The sequence below is a fragment of the Pseudorca crassidens genome, chromosome 7, assembly GCF_039906515.1.
Source record: "Pseudorca crassidens isolate mPseCra1 chromosome 7, mPseCra1.hap1, whole genome shotgun sequence".
Classification (NCBI taxonomy): domain Eukaryota; kingdom Metazoa; phylum Chordata; class Mammalia; order Artiodactyla; family Delphinidae; genus Pseudorca; species Pseudorca crassidens.
Genome location: NC_090302.1, coordinates 55,068,569 through 55,087,476, shown reverse-complemented (window position 1 = coordinate 55,087,476; position 18,908 = coordinate 55,068,569). Strand labels below are relative to the sequence as shown.

At 43.0% G+C, this 18,908-nt stretch overlaps 1 protein-coding gene across 1 annotated transcript in view; it reads right to left on the bottom strand.

The window, feature by feature from the left end:
- SLC1A1 (solute carrier family 1 member 1) overlaps positions 1 to 18,908 on the bottom strand; it is a 62,799-nt gene that overhangs the window by 7,345 nt on the left and 36,546 nt on the right. The window contains exons 3-10 of the mRNA XM_067744284.1: positions 14,461 to 14,553; positions 12,676 to 12,790; positions 10,963 to 11,005; positions 9,440 to 9,538; positions 6,616 to 6,800; positions 5,388 to 5,495; positions 3,420 to 3,542; positions 2,837 to 3,031 (exon numbers count right to left, since the gene is read on the bottom strand). Of these exons, the coding sequence (XP_067600385.1) occupies positions 2,837 to 3,031; positions 3,420 to 3,542; positions 5,388 to 5,495; positions 6,616 to 6,800; positions 9,440 to 9,538; positions 10,963 to 11,005; positions 12,676 to 12,790; positions 14,461 to 14,553 (961 nt within the window). The remainder of the gene's footprint in view (positions 1 to 2,836; positions 3,032 to 3,419; positions 3,543 to 5,387; positions 5,496 to 6,615; positions 6,801 to 9,439; positions 9,539 to 10,962; positions 11,006 to 12,675; positions 12,791 to 14,460; positions 14,554 to 18,908) is intronic.

Genomic DNA, 18,908 nt, shown 5'->3' with positions numbered 1-18,908 from the left:
GAATTGATTATTTAGTCTCTAGGCCCAAAGTTTATTTCTCTAGCAGTGAGGTTAAAAAAAAAAAAAGAAAAAGGGTTAGAAACATCTAGGAAACTTATGACTGAGGCAGAGGAAGGGAATTCATCCCCCAAATGGCAAATACCCAAAAGAACTGGTACCTCATACAACCACTCCTTGGAAATAAGTTAAGCACAGACTGGGTTCCACAGGCTGTGGTGAGGGAGGTGGGAAAAGGCACTTGTTACTTGTAAAAGTAACAACTGCTGGAACTACAGTTGTTGTGGAACTTTCTCAGGCATGATTCAGGGTTTCAATTTTAACATACTCGCTGCTACTCAAATTACAAAATTTTATCCATGCTCCTTGGGGTCTAGCTTCCATAGCCACTAATACATTTTACAGATCAGGAGGCACTGGTATAGCTTCCTGGCTGGTGTGCCAAATGGTCTAGTTTGTACTTGTCTTCAGTTAATTTCAAGCAAACTGCAGTACATACTTTATGACTTAGGGTTGGGAAGATTTAAAAATTTACTGCATTAGAATGCTGCAAGAACTTACTTTATGCCTGGGATTTATGCCTATGTCAAGTGCTGAGGATGCAAGAGTGAATTAGCTCTGAAAGGTTCGGATTCAACTGTGTGTAGGCCTGGGGACCCGGTTTAGTCTTAAACTTCTACTCTAAACTGAAGTCTCAGGATTAACTCTAATCCCAACCCACTACTTCAAAGCAGCACTGTCCAGTAGAGTTTTCCACTATGATGGCATCTATTTCTACAATGACAGAACCTTCGCTGTCTGCTTTGTCCAATTTGTGTGTGTGGCTAATGGCTACGATATTGAACAGTGCTATTCCAGAGAAACATCTCTGGCAAAACTCACTAATGAGGACTTCCCTGGTGGTGCAATTGTTAAGAATCCGCCTGCCAATGCAGGGGACATGGGTTCGAGCCCTGGTCCAGGAAGATCCCACATGCCGTGGAGCAACTAAGCCTGTGCACCACAACTACTGAGACCGCGCGCCACAACTACTGAAGCCCACACACCTAGAGCCTATGCTCCGCAACAAGAGAAGCCACTGCAATGAGAAGCCCGTGCACCACAACGAAGAGTAGGCTCCACTCGCCGCAACTAGAGAAAGCCTGCGAGCAGCAACGAAGACCCAACGCAGCCAAAAATAAATAAATAAATTTTTTAAAAATTCGCTAATGACGTTTTCACCATCTACTTGGGCAGACAATTTCAGTCTTCATTTGACTACAATCCTCTGCAAGATTTTACTCTGTTGACCATTTCATCCTTGAAAATCTCTCTTCTCTGGGTTTCCATGACACCATGGTTTCATGGCTCTCCTACTACCTTTCTATTCCTCCTCATTCTCCTGTTGGGTTTTCCCCTTTCTGCCTGCCTCTAATATCAGGCTTTTCTAGGGCTCAGTCCTTCGTCTTTTTCTCTTCTCTACAAACTCTCCCTACGTAATGTCATCCATTCCCAACATTTACTGAGTGCTCAGGATGTAGGCACTGTTCTAAGCATTTTATATGCATCATCTGACTTAATTATCACTAGCATAAAATGTAGGTACTATTATTATCCTCATTTATACAGGTGAGAAACAGAAGCTTAGAGAATTCGAGTAACTTGGTCAAGGTCACAGCCAATCATGGTCAAATACATAACTGACTCACGACCCACATGCTTGATGAGCACCATCAAGCTGATGACTCTGACTTCTGTATCTGCAGTTGTGACCACATTTCTCACCGCATATTTCCACCTGCATGTCTTAAAGGCATTTCAAATTCAATGTGTCAAAAAGTGTAATCTCTTTACCTTCCCACCTCTACTTGCTTCTCTTATACTAGTCCCTGTTCTGGTAAGCACCATCCATCAATCCAGAACCATCCACCAATCCTGGGGGTCATCTTAGCCTTCCTCTGTCCCTCACTCTGAATCCAGTAAATGCCTCTTGAATTCATTAGCTCTTCTCCATCCCCCGTGTCAGTACCTTAATGTAGGCCTTTTCATACCTTACTTGCAATAGTCTTCTAAATGGTCTTCTAGCTTATGGTTCCTGCCCCCACTGGGGCCATCCACCATATTACCAGTTACCTCTCTAAAATGCAAATCTGTCCATAATATGAAAGACTGTCTAAGACCCTTCCATGAGCTCCTCACACAAAGCCCTTCAGGATATGATCCCTGCCTTCACATTGTACTCTTTATGTCAACCATACCAAATAATCTGTACTCTGTAACTAGGCCATAGTTACATCAAGACCCCTGTTAATGCTATTCCTTTTTCCAAAATGCTTTTAGCTTCCTTCCTTCTACTACTAAATTCTTATTCCTCTTCTAAGACTTAGCTAAACGTTCCCTTCTTCCAGGAAGCCTTTCCTCGCCTTCCCAGGTAGAGCCAACCCTTTCTTCTTCAGTTCCCTTTGTGCCCCCTCAACTCAGACCTCTATTATAGCCTTTACCATACCACTCAGCACTTATTTAGATATCTTCATACCTTACCTTTCTACCAGGAACCCCTTGAAAGCAGGGACTGGTCCTTATTCCACCTTGAGTCCTTGGTACCTACTCTGTGCCTAGCACCTAGTGGGTGCACTGGACTGAGAACACAGGGATGCCTTTGGCTATCCAGACCTGAAGCAGTTTTATGTACCACGATCCCACTACTTGTAATACAGTTGTGCTTAATCTTGGGAAGGGACTTTGTAGACCAAGAAAATCATCCTATCACTGGACCATCCTTGATCTCCCTTCACAGATGATTTTCACTTGAGGCAATTCCAGTAACAGAAATGAAAAGGAGTGTGATTTCATGCCCCACCTGATAGTGACAATCTGCCCAATGCTCAAGTCCAAGTCATTCAACTGTGCAATAAACACAGCTGCCACTGCTTCATAGAGTGCAGTCCCATCCATGTTGATTGTAGCACCAACGGGTAACACAAATCTAGTGATCCTCTTGTCCACCCGGTTCTTCTCTTCAGCACAGCGGAAAGTGACTGGCAGTGTTGCTGAACTGTGTGATAAAAGAGAAAGGAACTGATGGTCTAGGAATGCTGGTCCTCGATCCCTGCCTGAAGAGATACCTCTGTTCCAAAAACTAAACCGAGATCTCAAAGCATGATGGCACTTTTGGCAGGTCCAGGAATCAGAAGGCGCTGTGCTTGCCACTGCCCCCAGCTACACTATAACCCCTTCCGGGCTGCAGGCTCTGCCAAGAGGGCAGGAAATATCCAGTAGGTGAGGGAATATGTGTAAGGACATGGGCAGAGACTATGGACTTCGTTTCTCAAATTAAAGGCAGCTACAAAACCCACCAGCTGCAGCCAGTGCTTCATCAGGTGAGGTGAGAGTTGCTAAGGCTTGGTTCACAGACTTCTTCCAGACACCCCTCTTCTATTTACCTGGAGGAGATCATGACAGCTGTCAGAAGAGCCTGGGCCATTCCCATGGCGAATCGGAAAGGGTTCTTTCGTACAATTAGAAAATATAGCAGTGGGAGAATTACAATGGAGTGGATTGCAAGCCTGTAAACAGGAGAGAAACAGGTTCATAGATGATATCATTCTTTCATACTACTTCTTTTTTTCAAACAGCAGTTTTACTCGTGATATATCATTCAACTTTCATAATGACCCAATGAGAATATGAAAAAGAGGACAGGAATATATGTCTCCAGTGCACATATGAGGAAGAAGAGACTCAGCAAATCAAATATCTTGTCAAAGTTAATGGCTAAGCCAGTAGCTGAGCCCATGTTTAGGAGCTCACAGAACAAGCTGTGTCATGCTGCTGAGCCCTGTACCTGCGCTTCCTGCTATACGTGTTAACGTGCTTTCACTTCCTTCTGCTGTTGAATTCTTATTCCTCCTCTAAGACTCAGCAAAACTTGCCCCTCCTCTGGGAAGCCTTCCTTCACCTTCCCAGGTCAAGCTGACCTTTCCCTCCTTGGTGACTCTGTGGCCAATAGTATTATAGCCCTTACCACAGCACTCAGCCTGGGCCACGCCACTGTCTGGCTGGATGGCACCCACCACCTAAGAGGAGAATCAGGGTGCAATAAGGAGGAAGTAATCCCTGCTTTTCCACAGTCATACTTCAGGACTGACCCTCTTTTCTTTGTCATTCCTACCTTCCAAACTATTCCTTGCCAGGGGGCTTAAGAAATGAGACTGATTGAGCAGATGCCATGTAAGTGGGAGCTTAGAGTTTACAGATCAGTTATGTGAAGCTGAAATAATAAGAAATGGTCATGGAAAATACAGATCCTGGAGGTCAGGAAAGAGGATCTTATAGACAGAAAGCCTGTGGCTTAGAACTATGAGAAACTGACTTCGTTTTCTGTTAGAAACCTAGATAGGTCAATAGAGCAGAAACCAGCAGAACCCCATTCTGAAGTAGCTCAGCATCATAAACCTCAGCCACACCGTGACCTGGACACAGCCCCTGGCCTCCAGTAAGGTGCATGGTCCCACCTCCATTACTACTGGGGCCCTGGGATTTGATTCTGGCTTTCTTCTCCATTGACCAGCAGGGCTATGCTTTTGGTACACACAGATTAAGAACCAAATGCTGTGCCGTGGAAAGTCCCCAGTGCATCTGAGTTCCAATAGGTGAGCTGATTGCTCCAGTTGGGTGTTTGGGGGCAAGGACCTATGGGAGTCAAGTTGATGATGTTTAGTCATTCCCTTGGTCCACATTTCTTAGCACATGTGATGTATCCTGCCCCCGGCTAGATATCTGGGCACACCACTCATAACCTATCCCACCACATCTCCCCTCAAGAACCAATAAGTGGGCTACAATAAATATGCACACAACCTGTCTCCTACTGCCCTCCTGCTTCGCACAGTTCCTACCAATCTAAAGATTCTCCTAGCACCCTCTCCAATGATGCAGGCTGTGACTGTGCCTACCAGCCCCACCAACAGGAGTGGAACCAACCAGCCATCCCACTCCTCCTTGCTCCAGTCTGACTTAATTTAGGCCCTGCTTAATTTCTTTCAGACTCGGGGTACGTGGGGCCTGTTCTTATTGGTTTGGTTGGTTTACATCCTTGAAGAAGTTAAGGCCAGGAGCAGACCAAGAGAGGCCACCAGTGGGGTTTTCTCTTGTTTTAAGACAACTAATAAAGGCAGTGACAAAGCATGGTCCAGGCTGTTCTGCCAAGATCTGGAAATTAGCACAGTGTGATCCACCTCCAGTTCAGCCGTTAAAGGGCAGCCCTCCTCCCTGCTGCTCTCTTATCTCTGAACCCCATCTTTCCCTGCACGTGGGAGAGAAGCCAATTTTAACCAACTGAAACCCAGGCTCTCAGCAGAAATCCACTGGCTCAAATGATGTTTCTGTTTCTTCCCTCGAGTCTGACATACCCACTCAGGACAGTGGCCATGTAAAGGCCCAGCTTGCGGAATATTTCCCAGTCTTCGACTTCTATGATCTTCCCAGCAATCAGGAACAAAATACCAACTGGCATGTAGCTAGAAAGTAAACATAAGAAAGACTCACTTCTGTCATCAAGTATTTTCTCAGGGTGGGAATGCTGGGGAAGAAACAAGCCAGGGCATGCACCTGGGCTTGGCATGTGCCCTCAGCTGGGAGTCCACAGTGAAGCTAAGGTCTCACTTTCAGCCCTGCTGGACCACATTGGCACCAGGTTTCAGCACCCCTGTGCACCTTAACTTCTACCCACCTAAGCTACTGTAAGGGGTACACTTGGTTAGAAGGTGTGGTTAAATTGGTACATACCCCATGCCTTGCTTCTGGTACACAAACACCCTGCCTACTGTCACATCTGCAGATCTCTCCTTAGCTTGACCGTCCAAATATGGCCACTAGGCTCTTTCTGGACATGGTTGTCTTGTTTCCCAGGTAGTGGTATCAGCAACAGAGCAGTAGAACTAGTCGTGCAAGTCATCATAATAGCTCTGTTTGTGGAGCTGTCATTACGTGCTTTGTGTTGGGTTAAGAATTTTACATGCACCATTTCACTTAATGTACTTCTCCCAGCTCTAGCGGCAGACCTTATTATCCTTTTTTACATATGATGAAGCTGAGGTTCAGCAGGATTAAGTGACTGAAATGTCACTGTCAATGTCTATACTTTGAACCAACTTGCTATGAGATAAGCGGGGCAGAGGTCTCCTAGGAAAGGTGGACTTTTTGGCATCTCTAGGGACAGGGCAGATACTCAGGTGGTGCCACTGCTATGCTCACCAATGGCAGCTTTTATTTGGATGTGTTAGGGCCCATGTCGTACCAACTGTAAATATTCTGAATATCCCTTCTGCCTGGGGCCTGGGAAGGAAAGCACCTGTGTTCTGATGTGCAGGAAACTCTTTCAAATCACTCCTTTAAGAGTTATTGCTTACATAAATGTTGCTTGGTTGCAAGATGATCAAGGACTTTGGTAGAAAAGACAATGGCTGATATCTAGACTTCTGTTAGTGACCTAAGTCCTAAGTAATACATGGAATTATTTAATACTCCAGTGTCTGGATACCCTCTTCTAAGGTGAGGTCAACTGAGAAACATAAATCTCTTCATGCTAATTTTGAAGGGTCAGGGGAAGCAAGATGGCATTAACCGGCGTGTGCTCACCACATAATGATTTGAACGATTTTCATGGTTGCATCACTCAGAGCATTGAAGAAATCCACCAGAATCTGTCCCCTTTCTCCCATTTTTCCAATGACAATTCCAAAGACGAGGCAAAAGACAATCAAGCCCAGGACATTTATGCCGTCTGAATACATGCCTATGACTTTGTATTCCTTTGTTCTGTTCTGTGGATCAAAACCAAGAAAATACATTGATGCATGAGTACAATCTTGTTAGAATGCATAGACCCTGAAACAGAAAGATATGATAGCCAAACAAACCAGTGGCTCTAGCAAGAACTCTGGATCAACAACTTTGGGAAACATAATTAAAAACACAAACACCTACGCGTGGGTCAAATTTTACTGCCCCCCACCCTCTGCCACTGAAGTTTAAAGTGTGTCTTTTTTCCTTTCTTTCAACAAATCCATATTTGAATATTTCTTTTGAAGATTTCTTATTCTGGGGTGTTTTAAATTTTTAATAAGAACTTTAGAATCAAGGCACTTTTCAGGGTTATTTTAACTACCAGTTACATTTGGAGTCTGCATAAAAAGATACAGATTAATAATGCAGGAAGCTCAAAATATTTACCAGTGTGGACATTTTTAGGACACTTTACTATCTGTTTTATCCTGATAATGAACACAGGAATATTCTTTTCTGCCTCTAATCCTGGATGACCAATAGGATTTTAGAGACATAAAAATTAACCAGACATATACTACTGTGAACCATGTCTTTGTTTTATGCTGGGTAAGAAGAGCACGAGATATACCGAGAGATAACTCAATCTGCGTTGTGCAGCTGAGATTTACTGAGAGATTTCACAGGGAGATAACATATTCTGAGTGGTGCAAACCAGGTTTACAAAGAATTACGTGGACGAGCCACTGGGGTACCGATTATTTCTTACTTATGATCTGACATGATCAAACATATTTATTGAGCAGTTAGTGTGCTAACTGCATTGGCTACAGCATAAAGTCTTAAAATGCAGCTGGATAGACAAGACTAACTGTGAGAAACGGGAGCCAATGATAGCAAGGTGGTGTGTAATTAGCTGCACAGCCAAGCTATGAGTTACAGACATCATATGGAGACTGGGGACATGAATGAGGGCTGTGAGGTTAGGGAAAGCTAGGCCTGAGCAGTAGGCAGCCAGGAGATGAAAGCACAGTCCAGAAAAATGTAAGGAAAGGCAAAAGTCATCACGCACCAGGTCCCTGTACCCTGCTTGAATAATTCCTACTCATCCTTGATGGACCCCACACTAATTTAAACCTCCCTGCTGAATGCCCCAGAGTACCCTATTCTTCCCTGTTTTAATATTCATCACTCTTCACATGAGGGCATAAGTCACATCTGTCTTTTCTCTACTGTAATCCCAATGCCCAGCAGGGCTTGGCTCATGGAGGGTGCTCAGAAAATCTTTATGGAACCATATCAAAAAGCAGGAATAGAAACTAATTGAGGAGGTGGATCTGGATAGAATAGATTGGGCTCACCAAGAAATAAGCTGGGAAACCAGGGAGGAGCTAGGTCATGGAGGGCTTTCTGTAGGAAGAAAGAGGGAGCTAACTGTGGCCTACTTAACCTGAACTCTTAAGTCTACTGAGTATTTCTTTTTTCCTTAAATCTTTCCTTTCTGTGTGAAGGCACAGTACCTTCAGGAGCGAGCTACAGGACTACAGATATACTACTTTAGGCCCACACGATCTAATCTCCAATGCCGAAATCCCCAAAGTTCTCAAAGCCTGTTGATTTCATTGATAAATTTATGGCAAACTCTTGGTGGCAAAACCTATCCCGAACTGAGATGAGGCTACATATAGCCTATTTTTCTTACTTGGTAGAACATTCACAAGTTAGTTGCAGAAATACTGATGTGCTTGATTCTAGAATGTTATTGTCAATTCCACTTAAGGATGCTGTATAACATATAGTACATACACCACCTGGACCTTCTAAAGTGAAAAGCTCTGAACTCAGTATCAAATATGGGCAAAGAGTTTCAGATAAGGAACTGTAGGCCTGCAGTTTAAGTAGTCTTGCAAATCTAACATAGTTCCCAGAGGTGCCCAACTCAACTCTGGGTGGCAGAGATACAGAAGTGAGAGGGCTCATTCTTTTCTCTGCGTGGTTCAGTTGCTTCTCATTATTCTCAGAAGTGACACTCTATAAAGTGGCTGTGAACACTGAATTAGTGAATATTGAATCAATGTTCCTAGGGGAAATATAGGATTAGGTTTCTGGGAATCCACAGTCACAACATTTTTGCCAAATAATCAACATAAAACCTTGTTTTCTCTGTGTTTCAGTTCAAAGACACCTTATTTAATATATATTATTTAGTTGTTAACATTGAACTCACAGCCAACACACTTTAACTCATGTCTGAATGAAACTTATCTAACACATGTATTTTCCCATATGGCACATCAGCCTGCCTGCCTTTGGGAAAACTAACTAGACAGCACTGCAGCATGATGCTTGGGGGACATTTCAAACAGCGAAATCACCAAGACAGAGTACAAAAATGTGAAAAATGTGGCATAAACACACCGCACAAAGGACACTTATTTACCGTGTAAGAGCTGAACCAAGAAGGCTGAGCGTAGCCTTGTTCAGCCTCAGCGGGGAACATGTGCATTGGGCAACTTAAAACTTTCACCACTCTTTGTGTGTCTGTGAATGTGAGTAGGTGAATTCACAAACGTGGCATCTGCGAACAATGAGGATCTACTTATTTCCATCTCCTGCTCACTCATGGCTCGGCACCGCCTACCAGGGAAGGGAGCAAACAACAGGATGGAAATGGTACCTTGGAAATAGCAGTTGTCATGATGGCTGTGACAGACACCTCCGTCCTGTTAGTCCCTGGCTCATCGGGACGTCTCACTTCTTCACGTGTGGTTTTGTACTGCACGTTGGAGGGGAAAAAAGGTCAAAGAAACAAACAAAAAGAGATTTTTTTTTTAAGCTTCTGAGGCTAAAGGAGTATTACTTTGGCCAGACAAGTATCACTGAAAGGTTCCACCTCCGAGGCCTCTGTTGGCTTCAGGTTTGGATGGTACCTCCCATGAGGCTTTGGAAGCAAAAATGGAATTGAGAAATCCAGCCTCCTGACCTCCACAGCCACCATTCAATGGTGTCAAAATGCTCTCTAACTTCTGTAATAAGGGACCAATTAATGGAGCAATAATGTGAAAGAAAGCATGGGTTTTATTTGTAGTTGCTTTACCAGACAGACTCTATAGGAATCCTATGAATCATTTTTGTTTCTGTTTATTTATTCATTCATTTATTATTTTTAATCTGGAAAAACAAAACCTCATCATTTGGATAAATGTAGTCACCATGACTTTAACAAACATCCACAACTATACGGTTGTTCCAAAGTCAATAGTCCCTTTAGGGCTATTACGTGAGTGAGATTTCTGTTGAATTTCTTCAGCCCTGTTTGATTCTGCTGGACTTCAGCAGAGATGTTTAAGAAAGAGCTAGTATATCATCACGCCAGGCATAAATGTCACTCTTACGAGGCTCTGCCAACACCAGGAACCTTACAAATGACCACTGTGGCTGAATTGCAAAGGCACTCCCTAAATAGAGGTGGTTCTGTACCTCTTGGAGGTCGGCAGGGAGCAATTTAATTGCCATTTTTATTGGTCTACACAGAGGTCTGTGTTCCTGTAATTATGTAAATGAATTCAGCAGCTTGTGATAGACTCAGCTGTCTTAAAGTGCATAGATAAACAAGGGAAAAAGCCTTACAGGAAATGGAGTGAAGAGATTGTTAAACTTCCTAAAGGAAAAAAATCTTGGCTTTGTTATATTGCTCTGTAGAGTGCCAGCAATGGGCATGTAAAGATGAAAGAAAAGACCAAATGCCAGGAACACTAACCACCCATGTGGGTCAGATACTGATTTCCCACCATGGGAGGGAAAGGAAAGAAGAGGTGGAGGGCTACTTTTCTAACTGCATTATATCTGTAGATAGTCTAAGTTTCTTCACAAATATAATGTGGTTCTCCAAAAATAGGTACTAGAAGCCACATTTTAAAACACTCATTATTTGACAGGTTCCTGACTTGCTCCAGTTGAGCCCTTTTGGAGGAAAGAAAAAAAAGCCTAAGGGAAAACGGAGGAGCTACAACAGGCATGTCACTGTGCCTGGAAATACTAGGGTTACGAAATAGGTCACCTGATATTCCTCCATTCACAGGTGCATTTCCTGTCATTTTTGACGGGCTAATTCCATTTCTTGGGTCATAGCAGGAAAAAAATCTTAATTGGCAAGGGGGAAGAGGGGAGCAACTTGAGGGCAAAAGTCATTATTCTTACCTGCTGAAAACAGGCTTGGACGAGGTTCTCAGGGAACATATTCCTGTTGGAGACAGGACAAGCAGTATTACATTAAGGCAAAAGTGTTTTGTTTCGTTTTTGCGGTACGCTGGCCTCTCACTGTTGTGGCCTCTCCCGTTGCGGAGCACAGGCTCCGGACGCGCAGGCTCAGCGGCCATGGCTCACGGGCCCAGCCGCTCCGCGGCATGTGGGATCTTCCCGGACCGGGGCACGAACCCGTGTCCCCTGCATCAGCAGGTGGACTCTCAACCACTGCGCCGCCAGGGAAGCCCAAGGCAAAAGTGTTTTGTTTTGTTTTTTTGGGGTTTTTTTGGTCATACCCAATACTTTGATGGAAATGATTATGCGATAGAATTAGTACTCTGGTTTCTCTTCTGGCCTCTCCTTTACATAATACTTCCTTGTATTAAGACTTATTTTTCCCTGCTGAGCTTCAACCAGGGATAGATAGAAAGCTCTCCTAACCACCTGTCATGCTTAACTGATTCACCGAGTAGCTGACATGCCTGCTGTCCTTGGTGAAATTCACACTGGCAGGTAGACATGCACAGTTAAGAGACTTCTTTAATATTTTCCACATTTCTGTTTTCATTGATAATGAGAGTCCACTACACTTGTTCCCAAATTCTTTATGCCAGTTGCAAATAATCATTATTGAATTAAAAATTATGTAAATCAATGCATTATAAGTGTGAAAAGGAAGGAGCAGTTTCCGTAAAAACTAAGCTGGGGGCTTCCCTGGTGGCGCAGTGGTTGAGAGTCTGCCTGCTGATGAAGGGGACGCGGGTTCGTGCCCCGGTCCGGGAAGATCCCACATGCCGCGGAGCGGCTAGGCCCGTGAGCCATAGCCGCTGGGCCTGTGCATCCGGAGTCTGGGCTCCGCCAATGGGAGAGGCCACAGCAGTGAGAGGCCCGCGTACTGCAAAAAAAAAAAAAAAAAAAAAAACTAAGTTGGAATGCCTGGAAACTCAATCGAGGCAAGTGAGTAAAACTTCTGTGGTTGCATTAGGTAAGGAAAGACAATTGAAATAAAAAACAACCGGAAGAACTCGGCACTCAGCTTTCTTTGCTATTTCTAAGGGTTTTGTTTCTCCACTTCATGGAAACTGAATCTGGAAATTGCAGATGATGCGTTTGTAAAGGCAGCCTAGGCAACAGGAATATGAAAAATCAACTGACACACTCTAAGAGAAGACCTTGGCCCGACATAAAAAAATTGGCAAATAAATGCATTTAAGTTTTAAGTGTAAACAAAATATGTAATGCATATTTACGATTCTCTGCTTTAAATGCTGTTTTTTTTTAATTAACTGACCAATCTCCAGCCCTGATTGCTTCAGATAAGAGGGTTTCTCCTGTACAATTAATAAATGTATTTCTTCAAGTATGCTTCAGAACTGACCACCTAACACAGCCCGGCATCTTAACGCAACAAGTATACTTTAGGTATCTCTGTCCATCCTAAACCCTGACAGAGAACGCTGTTCCTTCCATTCCCTCTCGGAACCATGACGTGGTAAGCATGACTGGCTGTGTAATTTGCAGGGTCCAGGGCAAAATGAACATGTATAATAATTCAAAAATTATTAAAAATTTCAAGACAGCAACAGCAGAGCATTAAACCAAGTATGGGGCCCTGTGCGACCACATAGGTCGCATGCCTATGAAGCCACCTGCTGGCCAGACACTCACCTGATCAGGTCTAACATGGCATCCACTGAACTGACTTCAGGGCTGCTGCCTGTCCTGTCAATTTCATTCACTTTCTGGGTGACACCAGGCTTGATGCTCACCACCAGCACGATACCTATGACCAAAGATAGCACCCACAGAGCATTAAGAACCTCCCAGGGCACCTGACACCCCTCGTGGATCCATTTTAGAAGCAATAGGCCTGGTGGTACCGGGCAATACTGGGATGGGGACCCTGAGGTCCAGCCAAAACAACAAGCCTCAGTGGGGACCTCAGCAGTTGCCTTTATTACTTTTCCAACTAAATGAAGCAGAAAGAACTCTTCATGTGTGTTTTTAAAAAATGAAGGGGCTGCATTCCAGAACTGCTTCTGGAAACACCTGCTGATGAGAATCCGCTTTTTTTCTTTTCTTTAGCTTATGAGATCAGCCTAGGCAGGGGTTAGGGTGAGAATAATTCATTTTCCAACTCAGGGCACTCACTCAACATCTTTCTGTAACTTTTACCCACAGTTGCTGCTTATTTTTCTGAGGCTCATACAGAATAAGCCTTATCTTCCTTTCATATCACAAGCCTTCAAATATCTGGAAAGCTGTTGTGTAACCCACAAAAGGATTTGGGTCAGGAAGTGTTGTTCCGTGTGACTCTTAGGGGGTGGAATGAGGACAGGAGTTCCAAGGAGAGATAGTTCTTCTCATTGTAAAGAAGAAATGTCTAAACGGAGAGCATCTGAAAGCCCCATTTTGGCCTCTGGAGGTAATGGGTTCCTCTTGAGGTGTTCAAGCAGAGGTGGGAGGTTTTAGGAAAGACCAGGTTGTTTGACTGGAGGGGAGTGAAGAAGAAAAGGCCCCATGCCCTTTATCACTCTTCCCAAGGAGAAATGCTAGTCCAAGGGGGCGGGACTTAAGGATGCTGAATGGGTCAGTTTTGCTAATGGGAGGAGTCACTGGGCAATAGAGGGGCAATGAATGGGTGTGGTCCACTCTTCCGTCTCAGGGTTGCAGAAAATAGATAAGCCCAGCTTTGTTCTTTGCATTGGCCTCCCTCAGGAATCTCATGAGGAGATGTAGCTTTGAGTTAAGGCGGGGTTCAGGCCCTCCTAAGTCCCCTGGACTAATACCCCTAAAATGTCACCACATCTTCATCACCTTTTATCAGTTCATTAAAGCAGAGCTGCAAGGGTCAAACTGGCTGCAACATCTGAGTACACTCCTCTCTTCCCACTCCGGGCATCCTTCTTAAGATGTTACGCTAGGTCCCGAAGGATGGACCATACTTTTTTCACAAAAGAGTGCCAAAGGTGTAAGAGCAACCATATTCCCTCATTAGAACATTCTCCCTCTTTCAAGTGGAATTTATACTTGGCAAGACTCTGTTAGCTCTGGCTACTACATGAAATTTGAAATGTAATGAAATGCTGTCTTTCTGGAAATACTTTATAATTATACTCAAAGCCACTATTATAGACTAATTATCAAGTTTAAAGATTATATTAGATCTTGGCTTCATTTCTTTCTACCTGATAAGGTAGATATGGCACAGAACTGTCACCCTCTTTCTGTTTCTTACTAGAGACACTAATAAGCAGTACCACGGCTGAAATTCAGTCAGTATTATATTGTTCATATAAAATGTGCTGTGCTGACTTCAAGCCAAAAAGCTTCATAGTAGTTTGACAATTGTACTTTCTGATTTTAAAAAAGTGTGCATTTTTAAAAGCCAACTACTTTTAACTGGAAAGTCACAATTATACAGAAAAATAAGGATCCAGAAATAAATTTTACCTAAAATTACAGCAATGACAGTGGTACAGAAATAATACACGACAGCACGTAGACCGATTTTTCCAGATATGTTGGAATCCAGTGCAGCAACACCTGAAAAGGGGGGAGAAATCAAATTATATTACTCAAAAAAATTTCCAGGACTGGTGGTGATTCAATCCTCAAGGTGTGAAAAAAAGAGGTGAGAGCTGTGTCTGCATCTGCTAGGCCTATCTCACACATTTTGTTTGAATAACTGCAATGGGCAAAAGAACCACTTCAACATTCCAAATGCAGAATTAAGAGACAGAAGCCTAGTGGGAGGCAAGTTCCCCCCTGGCTAATCCCCACTACTTTAGCCCATAGTGAGTGCTGTGTCTTTGGCTGCTCTTGGGGGGGGGGGGTCATGAGACAGTAAAAGGAGTCCCCCCTTCTGCATCCGCTCTAAGACCTTTATCAAGATTTGTACATTCTATCACTCAACATTCTTTTGGGATTCAGTATCAAGGAAAAGTTTACCTTGAAGAACTGAGAAAGTTCTTTCATCACATAATAAAAACCATGTAACTCATGATTGTTTCCCTTTCTGCCTTTTTTTGTCAGGAATCTCAGAGTCAACTAAAAAAATAACTTTTACATGTGATTATAATATATATGTTCATTGTAATTATCTGAAGAAAAGAAAAAACATAAAGATGAAAACAAAAATCATTTCATGTCATCAGCTGTAGTCAATATTCTGGTGAATTTTATCCCCATATTTTTTTCTCAATTTTTTGTAAACATGGCTGAGATAATTTGATAGTTTTTAATCCTTTCTCTTCTAAATACTGTATTATAAGCATCTTTTCTTATTGTTACAAATTCACCCCGCAGATAATTTTAAAGGCTACATAATCTTCTGTCATGTGGCTGTACCACAGGTATTTAATCATCTACTTAATGATGGATCTTTAGACAATCTCAGGGCCAAATTCAATTATAAATCACAGTAATTTCATTATCCATCCTGGCTAGCAAATTTCCTTCTTTTCATGATTTTTAAATTGCTTTTATGTTTACAACCTTATTCTGTATGGCTTTGATTGTGAGACTCCTTACAATCCCAGTTGGAGTTGGGATATAAATAAAAATTTCCGAGGGCACAGGTAATCAAAGAGACTTAGGACCACATTGTTAGATCTAGTTTCAGATGGTCTTTGGCTGCCAGTAAAATGACTGAATGTTACCTGACTTGAAATGGTTGTGTAGAGTGCCAAGGATAGCTGTAGAGGTGGAAGGCACACATCCCTCCTTGCTAGAAACCTCTGCGTTCCATCAAAGATGCTCATATAAATGGAATCAAATGATGCATCTCTCTAACTGGACTGCTTCTACGTGGGACACGAGGCAGGTTCAGAAGCGACCAAGTCATCTTTCAGCAAACCGTCATTTGAAGGTTTCAGACTACCCTGTCCGACTTCCAAAATGAGAATCACATTTTGAATCAAACCATCACCATAGAAAGTGATTTTTGAGTCTTCAACACACGAGTTGTTCCATAACTGTTTGCAAAACCTGAAGTACAGGGTAGCAGGAAAAACGAAGAGGTTGTCATGAGACAACCCGGAGGAAAAGGTCGTAAACCTGCAGGCTATCAGCAAGCACAAGTAGCTTTTATATTCACTCCTCATGCTATAAAAGGCCTATCCATTTTTTTTAAGTGACTAGGGGATTATGCTCCTCAAATATAATCGTACATAGTTGACGTACAGGAAAAATCTGTAAGGAAGCTATCATGATGATGATGACAGAAAAAGTCATCTCTCACTCTAAACACGCCATTCCTCTGGCTGTTGATTGCTCCTTATGAAGTTAATATTTTGAGAGAAGGGGCTCTGGCCTCTAGCAGTCACCCCAGGATGTTGTTAAGGGCTCATTAACCAACCTCCGGAGCAAGATTGTGCAGTTACCATATGATGGGTATACTGCAGCAGTCACATACTAGAATAACCTGGATGATAGATCCTATTCTCTTTCTTTGGGAAAAAGAATGTGGTAGGCTGAGCAGACTTTCTTTTACTAATGTTAAGACAATTAAAAACAATAATTCTACAAGAAACAGTAACAAAAAAAAATTAAGAGACACTGAAGGCTGCAACTCAGAAACCAATGAACTATCTCATATTTAGCTTTGGTCTCTTAAAAAAGAGCAAACAATAATGCAAATATATAAGCTTGCTAAGTGTATTATTTGATTATAAAATGTTCCTATTCCATTTTTGAGCTCCATACATTATTTTGATAAACAATTATAATTATTATTCATAACAATAATGGTGGGTTAAAAAAAAGAAAATCACCAACTTAACAGCACTCCAAGTAACCGGTACAAACACCTGTATCCCTGATCTAACAGAAGATGTATTTTCAGATATATTGTCCTTTGTCAGACATCCAATTTAAGCATCTCCCAGTCCCTAAGGCGCTGACAAGTGACAGGCTCACAGGGTGGCTGCAGAACTGCTCTCAGGTATGTGTTTCATGCCCCCCCCCCCGCCCCGCTCAGGATTTTCTTCCAGCAGTGAAACGAATTAAAGCTATGTGGGTAATTGTTTCCAGCATATATGGATATGTCTTAATTTGTCTTAATGATTTGGTCATGGGCTGGTGCCTCTGCTTTTATTCCAGATCCCAGCTGGCAATAAAAGGCTTCATAATAATGAGATTCTTGGTGGAAATATTTTAAACAAATACAGCCTCCAAAGCAGTCAGCCAGCTCCTCTCTGCTGGAGTACAGCAACTCTCTTGTAGTTACTTTCAGGAAGAGCTTTGTTCCCCATTTCTCAAATCTACCTAGGTCCTACAGTTCTCTTGGATATATCAGAAGTGTATTCAAATCAACAGTCATACTTCCCCACCTCTCTAGAGTTACCACTCTTTCTAGCCACCACTGATTGGGGGCAGCATTTGCACTCAAATCCAGGTTCTCAACAATTTTTAACAGTGTTGAGGATGAGGGGTGGGTGACTGCCATAAAGGGAGGGAACGTATGCAGGGAAACAGCCTAATATTTGAAAACCTTTATAACAGGAACATTACTGAACTTAACATGAATATAAAATGTCTGGATGGGTGGTCTAAACACCCCACCTGCCAGTAATAATGATAATAAAAATGAAAATGTTAATAGACACTGTGTATTGAGCAATGACAGCATGTTAAGTGCATCATCTCCTTTTATGCTTACTGTATAACCCCGTGAGCTAGGCCTTATTACTCCCATTTTACAGAGAAGGCTGTGGCTCAGAAAGGCTAAGTGACATGCCAAGGTCCTACAGCTGGTGAGGGGTGGAGCTGGATCCCAACCCAGGTTTGACCCCAAGGGCCAGATCTTAACCACTATGTCATACTGGGTCTATCCACGTGCTACAAAATTCTAGACCAGCACTGCCCGTAGAACTTCCTGTGATGATAGAAATGTTCTTGGTTTGTGCTGTCCATTGCAGTAGCCCCAGCTACACATGGCTAGTGAGCACTTGCAATGTGGCTAGTGTGACCGAGGAACTGATTTTAAATTCTGCTTAATTTTAATCGCAATATAAATAGCCAGATGTGGCTAATGGCTACCATACTGGACATCAGCATAATCTCTAGACCTTACCAGAATGTCCAGCATTTAGTGGGTGCTCAGCAATGTTGAATGAATAAACTCAAGCTTAAATATGTTACAAAATTCAGTGCAGGGCTTCCCTGGTGGCACAGTGGTTAAGAATCCGCCTGCCAATGCAGGGGACACAGGCTCAAGCCCTGGTCCGGAAAGACCCCCATATGCTGCGGAGCAACTAAGCCTGTGCGCCACAACTACTGAGCCTGCAAGCCACAACTACTGAGCCCGTGTGCCACAACTACTGAAGCCCATGCGCCTAGAGCCCGTGCTCCACAACAAGAGAAGCCATTGCAATGAGAAACCCGCGCACCGCAACAAAGAGTAGCCCCCGCTCGCCGCAACTAGAGAAAGCCTGCGTGCAGAAATGAAGACCCAATGCAGCCAAAAATAAATAAATAAATAAATGTATTAAAAAAAGAAATTCAGTGCAACCTGTACCTTGATAGCACAGGGGCGGTGGAGAGGATAATGGTAAACCTGATCAGCCATCACCTCTTGGTGTGCTTTTCCATCACCATGCTGACCATAGTGCTCTAAGGCCAGAGGCTTATTCTTTTCTGGATCCTCTGTGTATTAAATAAGATGCTTTACGAATTTTGTACTCGATGCTTTCCATGTGACAGAAAAAACTGCACTTCTTATTGGTATTCCTCTCCTTACAAAGGGAGCCCATTTCAAAGATCCACTCCTGTGTAAGAGATTAGGAACTTGGCAGGTAATCTTAAAAACCACTCATACAGGGCAGTTTGGTATGGTTCCCAGAGCGGCCAACAAAAATACTTTTCACCCATAACAGACCTCCATGTGAGAACATATTTAG